The sequence below is a fragment of the Pecten maximus genome, chromosome 17, assembly GCF_902652985.1.
Source record: "Pecten maximus chromosome 17, xPecMax1.1, whole genome shotgun sequence".
Taxonomy (NCBI): Eukaryota; Metazoa; Mollusca; class Bivalvia; order Pectinida; family Pectinidae; genus Pecten; species Pecten maximus.
The window spans coordinates 25,144,959-25,162,075 of NC_047031.1; the positions used below are offsets into that span (position 1 = coordinate 25,144,959).

Here is a 17,117-nt window from a genome sequence, read left to right on the forward strand (position 1 = left end):
ACTAAATCGAGATGATGCGAAAGCGTCTGAATTAAACAACTTCTCAACCCTACTGTCGTACTTTTGGCCTTCAGAGTTCAGTGATACAGAATACGCAAACGTTAAAGCATGGCAACTAGATTTGAGATGACCGAAACGTTTACCGAACGAACTTCAAGTGCAGAACTTGAGGTCTCATGTTGTAAAAGGCATTGCCGAGCTACTGAATCCGTATCGGATGATCTCTAAACATGATTATAGGACATTGCGCGTCGCCTGACATTATTCAATGCCAGAAGAGGGGGTGAGCGAAGCAGTTTACTTCTTAAAGAATGGATATCACATACAGCAGTGGAATATATTGTAGATCCATTTGAAAAACAGCTTATAGGAAAATTCAAAATTGCATATCAGTGTGAGAAAAATTTATCTCGTATAGTATCATTGTTAATCCCAAATGATTGCACGGAAGAATTGCGCAAGTTGGCCGACGAAGACTTTCGGAGTAGTGTGGGTATTGATCAAAGAAATGAGTTTGTGTTCCCAAATATGCGAAGTTCATCTGAACACACCAAAGGATGGCATGCCGTACAGAGTGTTTGCATTGACGCAGGGATCCCAAACATGATAACAGCGACTTCAATGAGACAGAGCTGTAACCATCTGTGCATCTCTTGATGTACCAAAGAATGAAAGAAAATCATTTTACTCACACAGGGGACACTCTGAAGAAATAAACAAAACCCTATATCAGTGCCCTTTAGCAATTCAGGAGATGACAAAGGTTGGACGGTTCCTTGATGATATCGACACGCAAATTGGTAAGATGATATATTTATTCCATCATATCTGACATGACGAGAATTGTGTCATTGACAAAATTTCAATTGTCTTTTGAACAAGTGTTCGTGTAGCTACTATTCCCATATGCCTACAGTTGAGAAACGAAAATGTTGCAATGATATGGACATTTTACAAGATAAATTAGAAAACATCGAGTGTATAACACAGCACGAAGGATTTACAGCGAACTGCTTGAATATGCATGTGTTAGAGACATTTTTTACGAGTTTGCAGAAGAATACGGAAACGTTCCACAGGAAAATCAACAAAAACCAACATTCAATCATAATATTTGTTCATCAATGTTGCCAAATACATTATCAATGGTCCAGTTTCCATGCCAATTTCTTTGATGAATCATGTATACAATGAATATATAGTTAATACACATGAAATCTACTACAGAATGCAAGTTCCTTGGTATTGTGCTTTTTATTAATAGTATCAGATGAATGATGTTTAATTAAAATGTATTATTTTTCAGAACATATCGTCTTTTTTCCTACAGAAGATTTATAAGATGGACATGGAAAGTTCTAGGCAAGAAGAATCGAAAAGTTATTCCATCTTGTGCTGTCTCTTGTGCCATTCGAAGGACATTACCCTCGGAACAATTTACCGGATTTCACTATCCTCGTTTCCAACTGTGTTTCTAACTGTTGAATCTCCTACACATGATCTAAAATTCCTGCATGACACATGAAGTTTAAAGTCTTTACTGGACTGTTGCCACAGAAACGCGTGCGTGCGATATGCATGGGTATTGTGAATCTTGGTAGGCTTGGTTTGGTTTGGTTTATTTTGTTTAACGTCCTATTAACAGCTAATGTCATTTAAGGACGGCCTCCCGTGTGTGCGACATGCATGTGTGTGTTGAGTGCGTATGTGTGTTTTGGGAGGCTGCGGTATGTTCGTGTGAAGTCTCCTTGTGGTAGGCCGGAACTTTTGCCGATTTAAAGTGCTACCTCACTGAAGCATATTGCCGAAGACACCCAGCTAAACTAAATAAAACAAACCAAACCAAAGATTCTAATCAAAGTACATATCAATAGTAATGAGTGTATATGCCTTTAATACATTTCATTACCTAACCAGAATTTCGAAGACCAGTCCTTTTCCTATCATTATCGGAATGTCAATTTTTCGTGACGATTTAGTGAAAAAAAGCTGAGCTCCCCGTAACAGAGTTTTTTGTGCTCATTTTGTAATATAGTAGAATGTCATTAAACATCAAAATATACCTACTTCACAACAATTAGTGCTCTTTTTGGACACTTTTCAAGTCCTTTTCGGTTATCACGTTACTTTTCGACACTTTCGGCTTTTACCCCAACCCAACCTGGATACACTAGATAGCTATTCACGACAGGTGGAAACGCCGCCTGTTGTATGTACATGTTCAACGTCCGTTAGCGCTTCACGGTGTAGTGCGACTACATGAGGCTCTACGCCCTACCTACTATTCAAAACTTTTTTGGCGATGGAGCCTATTTCACAATAACGAAACTTTGCTGAATACACACGATTGATATCGAACGTTATTCACTCTACCATTCAATTCCTTATGCAGACACTAAAACATTACGGCATTACTGGTAAGGTCAATACCTGGATAAAAAAACTTTCTAACAGGACTCAAACTGTAGTAGTTGATGGGGAAATATCAGACTCTGTCCCAGAAAATTCCGGGGTCCCCAGACCCGGTCCTTATACTACATTAATGATATAGCTGAGGGTAAAGGCATCATCCATTCGACTCCTTGCAGATGACACCATCATGTACCTCACCGTAACAGCCTAGTGTGATACCATCATCCTGCAAAGATATCTTGATAAATTAGCCACCTGGGAGTCAAATTGGAAAATGGAATTCCATCCTGCGAAATGCCAAGTCATTTCTGTCACCAGAAACAGACACACAATCATTCACCCATACACGATGCACGGCCATGAATTAGAACATGTGACAAAGCCAAATCCCTAAGGAATCACCATCAATTCTATTCTAAAATGGGTACACATATAAATCATGTAAAAAAAAAGAGCTAATTCCACCCTAGGCTTCCTGAAGCGCAATTTGAAAGTGTCATTCCTTACCATCAAAGTAAAGGCCTATAAGTCCCTTGTCCGCCCTAAGATTGAGTATGCATGTTTTGCGTGGGACCCGTATATTAAAAAGAATTTTGACCAACCAAAAATGGTCCAACGGAGGGCTGGCCGTTTCTTTGCCAACCGCTACCGTAACATCTCCAGCGCTGGTAACATGTTAGACCATGGCGCAGCCTCCAAGATCGCAGACGGGATGCAAGGCTATCATTGCTATACGAAATCATCTACAACAAGCATTCTGTGAGTATTGCTAAACCGATACATGTCCCCTACCGGTGCCCCCAAGTTAAACCTTTAGCCAAATTGAGTAAAAAAGTTTAGCCAAAACTGAAACATGATCATTTTATGTAAATAAGTTCACTCCAAACAATGTGTAAATTCAACTAAACAATGTTTTCTGCCCCTAAAAGATATTCAGGTATTAAGTCTACTGTATACAGAGTAAAAGAATCTAAAGTGAATTATTTTAATTTAAATCGAAATGTGTAATAACAAACTTAGATTGAATATAATGGAATATTATCTGCCATTAGAAAATATTTACAAAATTTGGATACAAGTGATATTGAATTGTTATATCCTGTGTTGCCAACACATATTTCAGTATTCCTTGGAAATATCAAGGGGGTGAAAAGAATATACGAATTATTGAATACCAAAAACACACTTGAAGCCAAGGGCAAAGAAAAATGGGAAGAACACTTTGAATATAATGATGAAGATTGGATAACTATTTATACTCTTCCTTATAAAATAACTAACAAGAGGCCCATAGGGCCTGTATCGCTCACCTGGTTGGATTAGACCAAATGTCCAAATAATGTTCATATTCAATTTGTTTTATTTGTAAAACTCTAACAATGCTATATATGGTTATAGTGTGGGAATCCGAACTGCTTTAAAAATTAATGAAGTCCAGACTCTCTAAGGTCTGAAAGATTTTGTTTATAGAACATGCATTCATCACTTTATGACTAGTAGCGATTTAAAGGAATAACCTCTATTTCACCTATTGGGCCCCGCCCCTTTGGCCATTCGGGGGTCAGAATCACCATTTATGCAAAATCTGTTCCCCTGTTTCTGACCAAATTGGGTTCAAATCCATTCATAACTTGATGACTAGAAGAGATTCAAAGGAATTACCTCTATTTTCCACATTTGGCCCCGCCCCTTTGGCCCCTCGGGGGTTAGAGTCACCATTTATGCACAATCTGTTCCCCTTCCCCCAAGGATGTTTCGGACCAAATTGGGTTCTAATCCATTCACAACTTTATGACAAGTAGCGATTTAAAGGAATTACCTCTATTTCCCCTATTGGGCCCCGCCCCTTTGGTCCCTTTGGGGTCAGAGCCACCATTTATGCAAAATCTGTTCCCCTTCTCCCAAGGATGTTTCTGACCAAATTGGGTTCAAATCCATTCATAACTTGATGACTAGTAGTGATTAAAACGAATTACCTCTATTTCCCCTATTGGGCCCCGCCCCTTTGGTCCCTTTGAGGTCAGAGCCACATTTTATGCAAAATATTTTCCCCTTCCCCCAAGGATGTTTCTGACCAAATTGGGTTCAAATCCATTCATAACTTTATGACTAGTAGAGATTTAGAGGAAATACCTCTATTTCCCATATATGGCCCGCCCCTTTGGCCCCTTGGGGGTCAGAATCACCATTTATGCAAAATCTGTTCCCCTTCCCCCAAGGATGTTTCTGACCAAATTGGGTTCAAATCCATTCATAACTTTATGACAAGTAGTGATTTAAAGGAATTACCTCTATTTCCCCTATTGGGCCCCGCCCCTTTGGCCCCTTTGGGGTCAGAGCCACCATTTATGCAAAATCTTTTCCCCTTCCCCCAAGGATGTTTGTGACCAAATTTGGTTCAAATCCATTTATAACTTTATGACTAGTAGCGATTTAGAGGAATTACCTCTATTTCCCATATTTGGCCCCGCCCCTTTGGCCCCTCGGGGGTCAGAATCACCATTTATGCAAAATCTGTTCCCCTTCCCCCAAGGATGTTTCTGACCAAATTGGGTTGAAATCCATTCATAACTTTATGACTAGTAGCGATTTAAAGAAATTACCTCTATTTCCCCTATCGGGCCCCACCCCTTTGGTCCCTCAGGGGTCAGAGTCACCATTTATGCAAAATCTGTTCCCATTCTGCCAAGGATGTTTCTGGCCAAATTTGGTCAAAATCCAATAAGAACTTTATGACTAGTAGCGATTTGAAGCAAATGTTGACGGACGGACGGACGGACGGACGGACGACGGACGCCGCGCCATGGCATAAGCTCACCGGACCTTCGGTCCAGGTGAGCTAAAAATTCTAAACTGCAGTGGCTACAATTTAGAATTTCTCATCACATTCTAACAACCAACTCTCTATTGTTTAAAACAAAATTATTAAATAACCCTTTTTGTAACCTTTGCCATTCGGATAGAGAAACAATTGTGCATTTATTTTGGGAGTGTGATGAAGTACAAATTTTTTTGGAAAGCTTTGATGAGCTGTTGATTGCATTATACATCCCTTTCACAATAAATAAACAAACTTTATTTGGTAAAATAGATAATAACAACAATCCAGCTTTTAAAGTGTTAGTGTATCGCAGAATAATAAAAAAGTCAACAATGTATCATGATCTCAATACAAAAATGTCGAAAACCGCATGAAAATTGACCCACTGTGGACGACGGTATAGCCTGTCAATCATCGCTGTTTGCACCTGTCGGTAAAAGCCAATCAGGACGTGGCTAATATGTGTGTAGTCGTACACACGGAATCGTGACGTCACAAGGTGAACACTCAAGATGGAAGCTTACAGCGATTACACTAGCGACGGGTCAGAAGCAAGATGCGATTCATTTTCCGATACAGATTGTGATTTGAATATGGGATATTCCTCTTCGGATGTCGAACCAGACCATTCAGAAGGGATACGACCGTATCAGTTTGAACCAGAAGTTGGAAGCGACGAAGATCTCGAGAATGATCCGCCACCGGCAACCGAAGACCGCTTGGGGTCGACCGACTGGTAAGCCATAGACTCTACAATGTCGAATTAGTTCATGATGAATATAGAATGTATATTGAAATTACATGTTTTGATTTATTTGTCTCTTTTCGTTATTGTGTAAGACATCGAAGCATATGGTATATTTACGGTCGATTATTCATATTCGACAGGTTATAATATAGGGAAATGAACAACAGGACATTTGTAAATCGGTCACGTTATAGCTAGGCCTATTTTGACGAAATTTCAATGATTTTGAACGCTTTCACATTTGCTTTTCTTATCCTAAATTAGACTCTTTTTAAACTTTGGAAAACACCACCATTTCGCATAGGAATTATCCCACATATATGTATATATATCACCAGAGGCAAACAAATATTGGTAGTTCTCCGTGACCGTGGCCGACTATAATTAAATTGGTGGCGTATTTAACTTTAGCAAGTACGATAAAAAATATACTGTATGAAAGTTCATTTGTTTTTCCAGTTGTCATCAGTATAGGACATACTTGTCTTTCGATGAGAATATGTATAAAATACCCTCTGAACTACAGGTCAAGTCTTTCCTCGATCTAATTCTATATAATCATACCATTTAAACGTTTTTCCTGATGTTGTTGATAAGCCAATTTCATCAAAAGTTTTTTACGCTGAAAGGTAGTATATTAACTACATGAATTTTCGCTACATGATTTTTATGTATGTGTATAAATGATGAAGGTGCCACAGGTTTAATTTTAATGCTAATTTTATTTCTTTTCATAAGGGATGTATGTGTACATAGTAATTTACATGGGGATTTTCTATTTTTTTCTTTATTGACACCCAAAACATCAATTAATACAATCATGAATGAACTCTGGGAGATTACTTGAAAATTTTGCATAAAGACTTCTGACAGAAAGTGTAGTGATCATTTTATATGGAATGACATATAGACAATGTTTGTCAGTCTATCTCCAACTTCAGCTCTGATAATATTACACGACAAATTTAATGCCAAGGGAAAATAAAACGAAAACAAATAATATCGATTTCTTGTCATATTTATGTTTCCATTGTTGTGACAGTTAACCTGCACTATAAAGCACTAATTTAGTTACAAATATTCAAAACCTCATTGGCCTGTATACATTACAATTTTCATATACAATATATTTTGACACTTATTGAAGATAAATTTCATTTATAGGTGCCAATGTGAAAACTGTCACGAGATGCCAACAGCTACAGAATGCATCTGCTGTGCTGAAATATTGCAGATTCAACACATCAGAGACGAAATCCCAGATTTGAAATGTATCACACAACATCCTGGATTTGCTCCAGTCTGCCTAAATGTCTTTGTGCTACGGACGGCATACCATGCATTTAGACAACACCACAATGGCAACATACCAGAAAGTCCAGCGTAAGTAGCTATCACTTTATGATCACTTTATGATCCTCTGTTATAAACTGCATCATGCTCGCAAATATTAATAACAAGAGGCCCATGGGGCCTGTATCGCTCACCTGGTTGGATTAGACCAAATGTCAAAATAATGTTCATATTCTATTTGTTTTATTTGTAAATCTCTAACAATGCTATATATGGTTATAGTGTGGGAATCCGAACTGCTTTAAAGATTAATGAAGTCCAGACTCTCTAAGGTCTGAAAGACCTCAAGAATTGTTTTGAGAACATGCATGCATTCATCACTTTATGACTAGTAGCGATTTAAAGGAATTACCTCGATTTTCCCTATTGGGCCCCACCCTTTTGGCCCCTCGGGGGTCAGAGTCACCAATTCTACAAAATCTGTTCGCCTTCCCCCAAGGATGTTTCTGACCAAATTGGGTTCAAATCCATTCATAACTAATAGCGATTTAAAGGAATTACCTCTATTTCCCCTATTGGGCCCCGCCCCTTTGGCCCCTTTGGGGTCAAGAGTCACCATTTATGCAAAATCTGTTCCCCTTCTGCCAAGGATGTCTCTGACCAAATTGGGTTCAAATCCATTCATAACTTCATGACTAGTAGCGATTTAAAGGAATTGCCTCTATTTCCCCTATTGGGCCCGCCCCTCCGGCCCCTGGGGGGTCAGAGCCAACATTTATGCAAAATCTGTTCCCCTTCCCCCAAGGATGTTTCTGACCAAATTGGATTCAAATCCATTCATAACTTTATGACTAGTAGCGATTTAAATGAATTGCCTCTATTTCCCCTATTGGGCCCGCCCCTCCGGCCCCTGGGGGGTCAGAGCCACCATTTATGCAAATTCTGATCCCCTTCTGCCAAGGATGTTTCTGACCAAATTGGGTTCAAATCCATTCATAACTTTATGACTAGTAGCGATTTAAAGGAATGACCTCTATTTCCCCTATTGGGTCCCACCCCTTTGGCCCATCGAGGGTCAAAGTCACCATTTATGCAAAATCTGTTCCCCTTTCCCCAAGGATGTTTCTGACCAAATTGGGTTCAAATCCATTCATAACTTTATGACTAGTAGCGATTTAAAGGAATTACCTCTATTTCCCCTATTGGGCCCCGCCCCTTTGGCCCCTTTGGGGTCAGAGCCACCATTTATGCAAAATCTGTTTCCCTTTCCCCGAGGATGTTTCTGACCAAATTGGGTTCAAATCCATTCATAACTTTATGACTAGTAGCGATTTAAATGAATTGCCTCTATTTCCCCTATTGGGCCCGCCCCTCCGGCCCCTGGGGGGTCAGAGCGACCATTTATGCAAATTCTGATCCCCTTCTGCCAAGGATGTTTCTGACCAAATTGGGTTCAAATCCATTCATAACTTTATGACTAGTAGCGATTTAAAGGAATGACCTCTATTTCCCCTATTGGGTCCCACCCCTTTGGCCCATCGAGGGTCAAAGTCACCATTTATGCAAAATCTGTTCCCCTTTCCCCAAGGATGTTAATGACCAAATTGGGTTCAAATCCATTCATAACTTTATGACTAGTAGCGATTTAAAGGAATTACCTCTATTTCCCCTATTGGGCCCCGCCCCTTTGGCCCCTTTGGGGTCAGAGCCACCATTTATGCAAAATCTGTTTCCCTTTCCCCGAGGATGTTTCTGACCAAATTGGGTTCAAATCCATTCATAACTTTATGACTAGTAGCGATTTAAAGGAATTGCCTCTATTTCCCCTATTGGGCCCGCCCCTCCGGCCCCTGGGGGGTCAGAGCCACCATTTATGCAAATTCTGATCCCCTTCTGCCAAGGATGTTTCTGACCAAATTTGGTAAAAATCCAATAAGAACTTTTTGACTAGTAGCGATTTGAAGCAATTGTTGACGGACGGACGACGGACGGACGGACGGACGGACGGACGGACGGACGGACGGACGGACGGACGGACGGACGCCGCGCCATGACATAAGCTCACCGGACCTTCGGTCCAGGTGAGCTAAAAATATAGCACTTGTATTTCCTTGGCCATGTTCATTATTTGGTTGATTCCAAAAGATAAGACATGACACCCAAACTATTTTGAAAAACAATGGAGCCCACCAGTAGCACCCAATGAAAATTATGTCATTGATCTACTGCAGTAAAACATTACACTACTTTAGTATGAAATATTGTACTAAATTAGTAATTTTAACAAACTAATACTGATGCTATCAGTCTAAAGTACAACTTTGTACATCTATATAATAAGTGTCAATTTTTTTCCTAGGCGATATAGGTACACTGCATACAGACAGCTTGTTCGGTGGTGTTGGGGTTTTCTTGGGAGGAATGTTCGAGTCCCACTTCCTGCCTGTGCAGTGCATGTCATAAGACAGACTTTCCCATGTCCTGCAGGAGAAATAGTGACTGGCTTCAATTATGGTGATGAGCGACTTCATTCACAAGAGAAACGGGACTGTAGTGAAGCAATAGCTTCCTGTTTCGATGGACGGCAAAATGTACTGCATAATGCAGGAGGCGGATCCATAAGGCTGTCCTGTGATTTCGTCATGGTGGTGGTTTTCACCCTTTCCAGTGTGCTTTGTAGCAGCTCATGAACGTAACCTGTAAATAAAGATGGGTAAAAAATTAAGATTGTTTCATCATTTGTTTAGTGCCCAATGATAAAAAAAACTCCTTGTCACATAAGGAATGTTGTATATTGATGCATTTGGTTGCAGATTATGGTAAAAGAGAATAACAGAGATACAAAAATAAATTTGCAATCGGTGCAAGTTACATAACCAAACGAATTAATAGAGTACAGTATAGCAATACATTTCCCACCTGTTACATATTGTTAGAATTCTGAACAACATTGCTTTAAGGCAAAAGCTAAATGTTTTCATAATTTTTTAAAAAGATGCCAGATTTGACTGTGACCTTTGAATAAAATGACCTTGACATTTGACCTCCATTAGTATTTTTGTGTCCATATACTTACTGTATGTTGGCTCTGTCTTCACTTCACGGACAGTGTAGTCTCCTTTCTTGTGTTTGGGGAAAACAATATTAATCCGTGTAGCACCATCTTTGGTGACAGCAGAGTCCCTCCCTCCATTTTCATTAAAATGAAGTGCAGCAAGTAGAAGTCTGCAAGATTAAAATATGAATGCAAAATTGATAATTGCACTAGAGGAGGTTTCATTTTTATGTCACAAAGAATCAAGATGTTGTTTTCTTTCTTTATTGCAGTCAATGCAGATGCAATTTGACTTTGATTTTATATTTATAACACAATTTATTTTTCCGATATGATTTATTAGTGGCATTTATTCAGAATGTCACATGAAAGATCGTGTTCCTGTTGTGATTTACGGATGAAAGTCTTGTACAACAAATGTCAACCTTACCTGCACACCATTCCGTAATAGGAAAATCCGTGCATTTTTGGTACAAAATGGTTAATTACTGAATGGTAACCTTCCAATTCTGAGGTTTGCTTGTTGGTGGAAAGCATGGGGATGTCAATTTTCATCTGACGGTTCCCCAGGATTGGCAGCAACTTCTCCAAACTTTTAGTTCCTGTAAAATAGATCATTTGGATTTTAAAAAAATCTAATAGTAACAATAATCAATGCAATCAAGAAAGATAGGTATCCAATTTTCATCATAATTGAAAGTGCAATTGTGTAATCTATATATATTTATACATGCATACAGGTAATTTCCTTGTCATATATAGGTATTAATGACCATTAAAATAGATCAATCATGAATTATAAATGCTTTCAACATGCTGTTCCATTTGATAAAAAAAATGTCCATTAGATAATAACAATGCAAAATGCACTAATTTCTTAAACATCATTCATACCTGGCTTCAGCCATCTCTTCCTCCTTTCCTGTCCTGCAAGATCTGGATGCAGACATTTTGGAAATAGCTCACCATGACCCTCGTGGATATTTTGGATGTGGTTCTCTAATGAACGCCACTTCTGCATCATCAGATCTGCATCTGCTTCAGGTGTAGATGCAGCAACCCAGTACAGATGATTGGTGATGCTCTTGATCCAACTGCTGAGCTCCCCACAGTCCTTCTCCTTTGAAAGAGCTAATACTTTCTTCTTTAGTCCTGAAAACAATAATATAGAAAAAATTAGAAACTGTTGTCTGTCATGTAATATGACTATGTTATAATTATAATATTGTAAAACAACTGTGCAAATAATGTCTTCGTTCATATGACATTGCACAGTTTGGTTTGGTTTGGTTTATTTGGTTTAACGTCCTATTAACAGCTAAGGTCATTTAAGGACGGCCTCCCGTGCGTGCGACATGAATGTGTGTGGTGAGTGCGTATGGGTGTTTTGGGAGGCTGCGGTACGTTCGTGTTAAGTCTCCTTGTGATAGGCCGGAACTTTTGCCGATTTATAGTGCTACCTCACTGGAGCATACTGCCGAAGACACCCAGCAGCACACCCCACCCGGTCACATTATACTGGCAACGGGTGAACCAGTCGTCCCACTCCTTATATGCTGAGCGCTAAGCAGGAGTAGCAACTGCCATTTTTAAAGACTCTGGTATGTCTCGGCCAGGGGACAGAACCCAAAGCCTTCCTCACAGCGGCGAACGCTCAACTAAAGGCCAAAAGTGAGGCATTGTCAAGGAGAGACATTAGGAAGAAGACAGTTTGTAAGAAAGAAAAGAAAAGATAAGATCCCAAATTCAGTCGCCTCTTACGATCATGCAATGGGGGCAGCAGGTACAATTCTTACGCCCTACCTGCAGGGCAGACATTGCACAGTATTGTACATCTGAAGAAAACATTTAGCCTAATATAACTATACCAGCCCTGTCTTATTTCAATTTATTTGGATGTAAAATATATTTAGATAATACACATTTCAACACATTTATGTCACAATTACCTTTAGCAACATGCCACACATCAACACAGTGCTTGGTGTCGGTCATATTTTCCCTCACCCATTTACGTATTTGGACGTGGCGGTCAGTGACAATGGTGTCGATTTCTATGAAATTTTTTAGGAAAGCCATACTGCGCGAAAGTCCCTCCTTCTCCATGTGGCAGCTGCTTTGCACTTCATTACTCTAAAAAACATATGAAAATGAATTACATCCAATTTATTAGCTATATCTGGCTATTATCTGCAGACTAATTTGATTTATCTACAGACTCCTTAAAAATAATGCACTGTGATAGTTTCAGAGCCTGTTTAATTCAGCAAACTTTATAAACTTTTTCAGGTAATGAAGAAATAACCTTAATTTTCAAACCAATGAAAACGAGTGTAACCGATGGAATACAATTATTATTGATTGTTGTGGTAATTATTTTGGTTATATTGGTAATTAGGTGTCCTTTTAGAACAACTTCTCTGAATATATTATAGGTGTCCTTTTAGAACAACTTCTCTGAATATCATGTCATATGTTTACCTGCACAAGTTGAACATCAATGACTTGTCCTTTGTCCAAATCCATGACAGAGTAGCTGCCAAATTTTGCAGAGTGACCTGGTGTGTCACATCGTCCATCCCCGCCAATGCATATCGGACGACCATTTCGTCGGGCTTCCTCAAGGTACATCCTCTGACGTTCCCTCCAGAAGTCCACAATGGCTGGCTGTAGGTAGGATTTCTGGTGCTTCATGAAAGTCTCCTTTGATATTGATGGCAAGTTCATGAACTGAAAGATCCTAAGCGTCTTAGCTGGTAATGCCCCAGAGAAAAGGATCCCACAGGACATTTTTAGGTTACCCAATGGAATACTCCCTACCATCGGCTGGCTGTTCCACACTCTGTTGTGACCACAAACACCACAGTCCTGTTCAATTTTGATCAATGTTCCCATTGAATGAGTTATGTTTCCCAGTGATGGTGATGAACACAGTGGACAAGCTCTGAATAGGTCCATTAACCTGTTCTCACTTACAATGAACATCCTTTCATCATCCAGTTCTTGAGCCCTATAATGAGAAAATAAAATTACTGAAAAGGATTCAAAATATGTGACCATCCCATTTCACATCCAATAAAAATAGCGATAAATTATACGAAGCTGAGCCACAAGTGAAGACCAAATGAAACTTATTGAAAGTGACATCACTTTTTGTTTGTACCATAACCATACAAATTCCACATAATTTATGAATGGAGAAAATTGCTAACACTCTCTAAAATTCTAAAATTGTTTGACCTTATAAAACAAAAAATTAAAAATGACTATCCATTTACACCATTCCTTGATAGGAATTAATATACCAGAAGCAATTATATCAATTAAAATAAATCTTGCACAATCAGGGATATTCATTAACCAGTTTTATTACCTGTCTTCATTTAAATAGTCAGAGCCTTCTGATTCTGAGGGCTGGTAGTCGGAGTCGTCATGGTCCATACAGTGGTCTGAAGAAACCCAAGACTGGTTTAGGTCTTCTGATGGTAAAACTAAAGATTTTACTGCTGGCACCTTCAAAATATCACATTGGACTTCTGCGTCTTTCATCTTTGGCTGTGATTTTGGAGTCTGGCATCCTGTGAAAAAAAAACCATGTTTTTCTATATATATATCTATATATATATACTCATGATTATCTCCCATTTCTAGTGCTAAGCCATTATTGATGACGTCATGTTGCGTTACTTATAATTACTAAGCTCCAACCACATTGGTAACATCTCGGCTTATTGAAGCAAGATATATAGCATTTGGAAATTGAAAATGAAACCACAAATAAAATTCCAACAAAAGATCCTAGGTTATTGTCAAAATGAAACAGTCAGTACATCAGTACATTACCCACAGGACTGCTTAATCAGGAATAAAAAAAAAAACTTTATTTAAAAATAATTCCTTCAAAAACAAGGGGGAAAAAAAGAGAATTTTGTCCATTCCTGAAATAATTTTCATTATTAAAAGTACTGATAAGAACTATTTTCGGAATTCATATACTGATGTCTTACCCTTTTCCTTTGTGTGAGGTGTGACCTGAATGCGTACAGTTCTTGCATTTGGTTTCTTCATTGACAATTGTGTTCCACAGGTTTTTGTGGCCGCCTTCATTATAACTGTTGGGGTCTGAAAGAAATAAAAACAAAAAATATAATAATTTCTCAGAGTTTTGATTGCACAGTAGATGTTTATATGTGGCATGGATATATAGAATTTAAATGGACATCTTATTGATCAACGGCTAAGGTCATAAGCCAATAACAATGGGCCCCTGTATACAAAGTATGTGTTTTGTGAGGCTGGTTTGTTCAAATTATTATGATTATTTTATTATTATGAAAACAGTTTGATTTGCTGTGTGTTATTAGTTTTTATTTAGCACATCATCACATATTCCGCATAACACCATAATTAGAGTAGTTTTGAAATGCTTACAGTTTACTAGATACAGCTCTTTTAAAATAAATTGTTGATAATGTAAACAATAACTAAAGATTCTGCATTTAAAATGGGCTGTAGACGTGTTATATTATCTAATCTGAATAGCTTCTGCAAAACAGTTCCCTAACCTTGTCAGACACACACACACACACACACACACACACAACTTTATTTCCTGAATACATGTATCTCCCATGATCTGTACCTGAATTACTGAAGGAAAAGTGTCCTCTTGGTCTGTATCCATGGAGCATGGTTCCTCTATATCTGTGGGACATTCCATGATCTTGTTGATAATCTGTAAAATAGGAAAATACCCATTGATATTGTATTGTATTTTTTTTGGACTGATAACATTACAGGTAATTCATCAGTTATACCCATTGTCTCTACTATAAAGGAAATAATGTCAGTCATTTTTACATGATCATGAATCTTGAACAGCCATTTTAAATAATTCTGAAATGGTGAGAAATTTACATTTAATTTAATTCTGTTTATAAATATTGCAACTCAAATAGTTTGTTAAAAAAACTAATTATAGATTTGTTTACATGTTACAATACTTTTAAAAAAATGCATGACATATTGCATAGAATGTATATTTGTTCGTAAAGTATTGAAAAATGAGTGGAAGATCTAGGCCAACAGCACTCGGTCTACATACGGTCTAGCTATAGGGCCTATAAAAAGTACACGGCCCCAAAACATTTGTGATAATATGCATGGGCGACGAGAGTGGCCTTTCGACATACTCCAATGGTACATACCCGTCTATTTTCCCGTTTCACGAATGCCGATCTTGGCGTTTTTGACTTTGGGGTTGATGCACATAACGGTGTCAACAGCACAGGCTCAGCATCTGGCCCCGGGGATTCAACCTGGATCGTTGGGATGGCATCGGGGTTGAGTTTCTTTTTCTTAGGAGGAGTTCGTCCCAGAGATTGAAGAATTGAATACTTCTGGGGATACGATCCGATTTCGAAGTGTTTTTCACAAACAGCCGAGTATTTTGTTGGTCCATCCCACTTGTCTCTTTTCTTCTTTACAAAGTTAGTCCATTTCTTGCACATCTCGGGTCTGTCCAGCGGAAACAAATGCAGCGCAACTCCATCGCCGTACGTATTGGAGCATCCATATACCATACACCGCTTACCTACACTCCGCTTCTTAATAACATCTGACATTGTTCTAAAATCATAACCTGATCACATTAAACGCCGTGTCGAATTTAGTCTGCTCTTCTCGCTTCGAGTATAAAAATCAATATGGCCGGCCGTATACAGATCGATAGTGTTCACTTTGTGACGTCACAGATTTCTGTGTACCCGAAACGGAGCGGGTGCGCTGTCCGTACAGGTGTGTTTTTGAAACAACATCAAATATCTCGATAAATATCAACTTTTCGAATTTCGCACTTGCTGTTACGATTTTATTATTTTCTATATATTTTAAATAACAAAAATACCCCAGTGTTACACTGACACTTTAAAGTGGACAATCTAATTATTTTACTGATTAAGCAGTACATTTATAGGTGTAGATGTTTGCATAAATCGCTAAATATTCAATCATTTTTGTATTCTATTGTAGATCACTATAAAATACAGAAATTCATTACCAACAAGAAATGCCAGGTTACAAAATACAAATTTGTAAATGATTGGAAGAAATGGGAAAAACTAATACAAATTTTTGGTTAAGACATGTTTATTTCTTACATCCAGTTGAACATTGTTATAATTATTTTCCTGCATCTTATTTATATAATTTTTAGGTCTATGACCTCAGCCCTGATATGCCAGTAGTGCCTATATCTAGGTTTTGCCATCGTCACTCCATCCTTCTCTCGCTCTATTTCCCTCTCTCTTTTTCATAAAAAAAATGATTTTACAGGAATTTCAATCCTCTCATTTTTTTTCTTCTTTTCTTCTTTCTTCTTCATTTTTATTTTCTGTGTGTGTTAGTGAGTGCATGTGTAAGATTGGTTGTGTATATGTGTACTGTAAGTATATAAAAATTTTCTATACGTCTGTTAAATGAATGTAGATGTATGTAAGGAAGTGCATGCGAGTGATATGTATTTGGCTATTGTTTGTTTCTAACTACATGAGCAGACATGTGAGTAAGTGTATGTGTATAAACTGTTTTGTATGTCATTATATATTTGCAAGTGTGTAAGTAGCCTCTGTAGATGGATGTGTGACAAATATTAAAATGTATAAAAGAAAGAATTCTATGATATACATTTCAGAGAATGTAAGAGATGTGTGATTTGTTTGTATTTATGTATAAATGATCTTCTTCAAAAATAAAACAAATATAAAAAAAAAAACTTAGATTGAAAAAAA

The 17,117-nt window shown here is 38.1% G+C and overlaps 2 protein-coding genes across 2 annotated transcripts; one reads left to right on the forward strand and one right to left on the reverse strand.

Annotated features, from left to right (window-relative positions):
• Positions 1–5,523: 5,523 nt before the first annotated feature.
• LOC117315250 lies at positions 5,524–9,799 on the forward strand (the record flags this gene model as incomplete). The annotated part of the gene is given in 3 exon segments (XM_033869397.1): positions 5,524–5,969; positions 7,146–7,364; positions 9,634–9,799. Coding segments are annotated over 3 exon segments (609 nt in total), but the record flags the coding sequence as incomplete, so codon positions are not given.
• On the reverse strand, positions 9,622–16,203 carry LOC117315251. Its single transcript, XM_033869398.1, has 10 exons — positions 15,537–16,203; positions 14,972–15,064; positions 14,337–14,451; positions 13,703–13,907; positions 12,811–13,339; positions 12,279–12,462; positions 11,224–11,481; positions 10,760–10,931; positions 10,351–10,499; positions 9,622–9,971 (listed from the first exon to the last, which is right to left on the reverse strand). The coding sequence occupies exons 1-10, from the start codon at positions 15,951–15,953 to the stop codon at positions 9,802–9,804; spliced, it is 2,292 nt and encodes a 763-aa protein (XP_033725289.1). The 5' UTR covers positions 15,954–16,203; the 3' UTR covers positions 9,622–9,801.
• Positions 16,204–17,117: the final 914 nt, after the last annotated feature.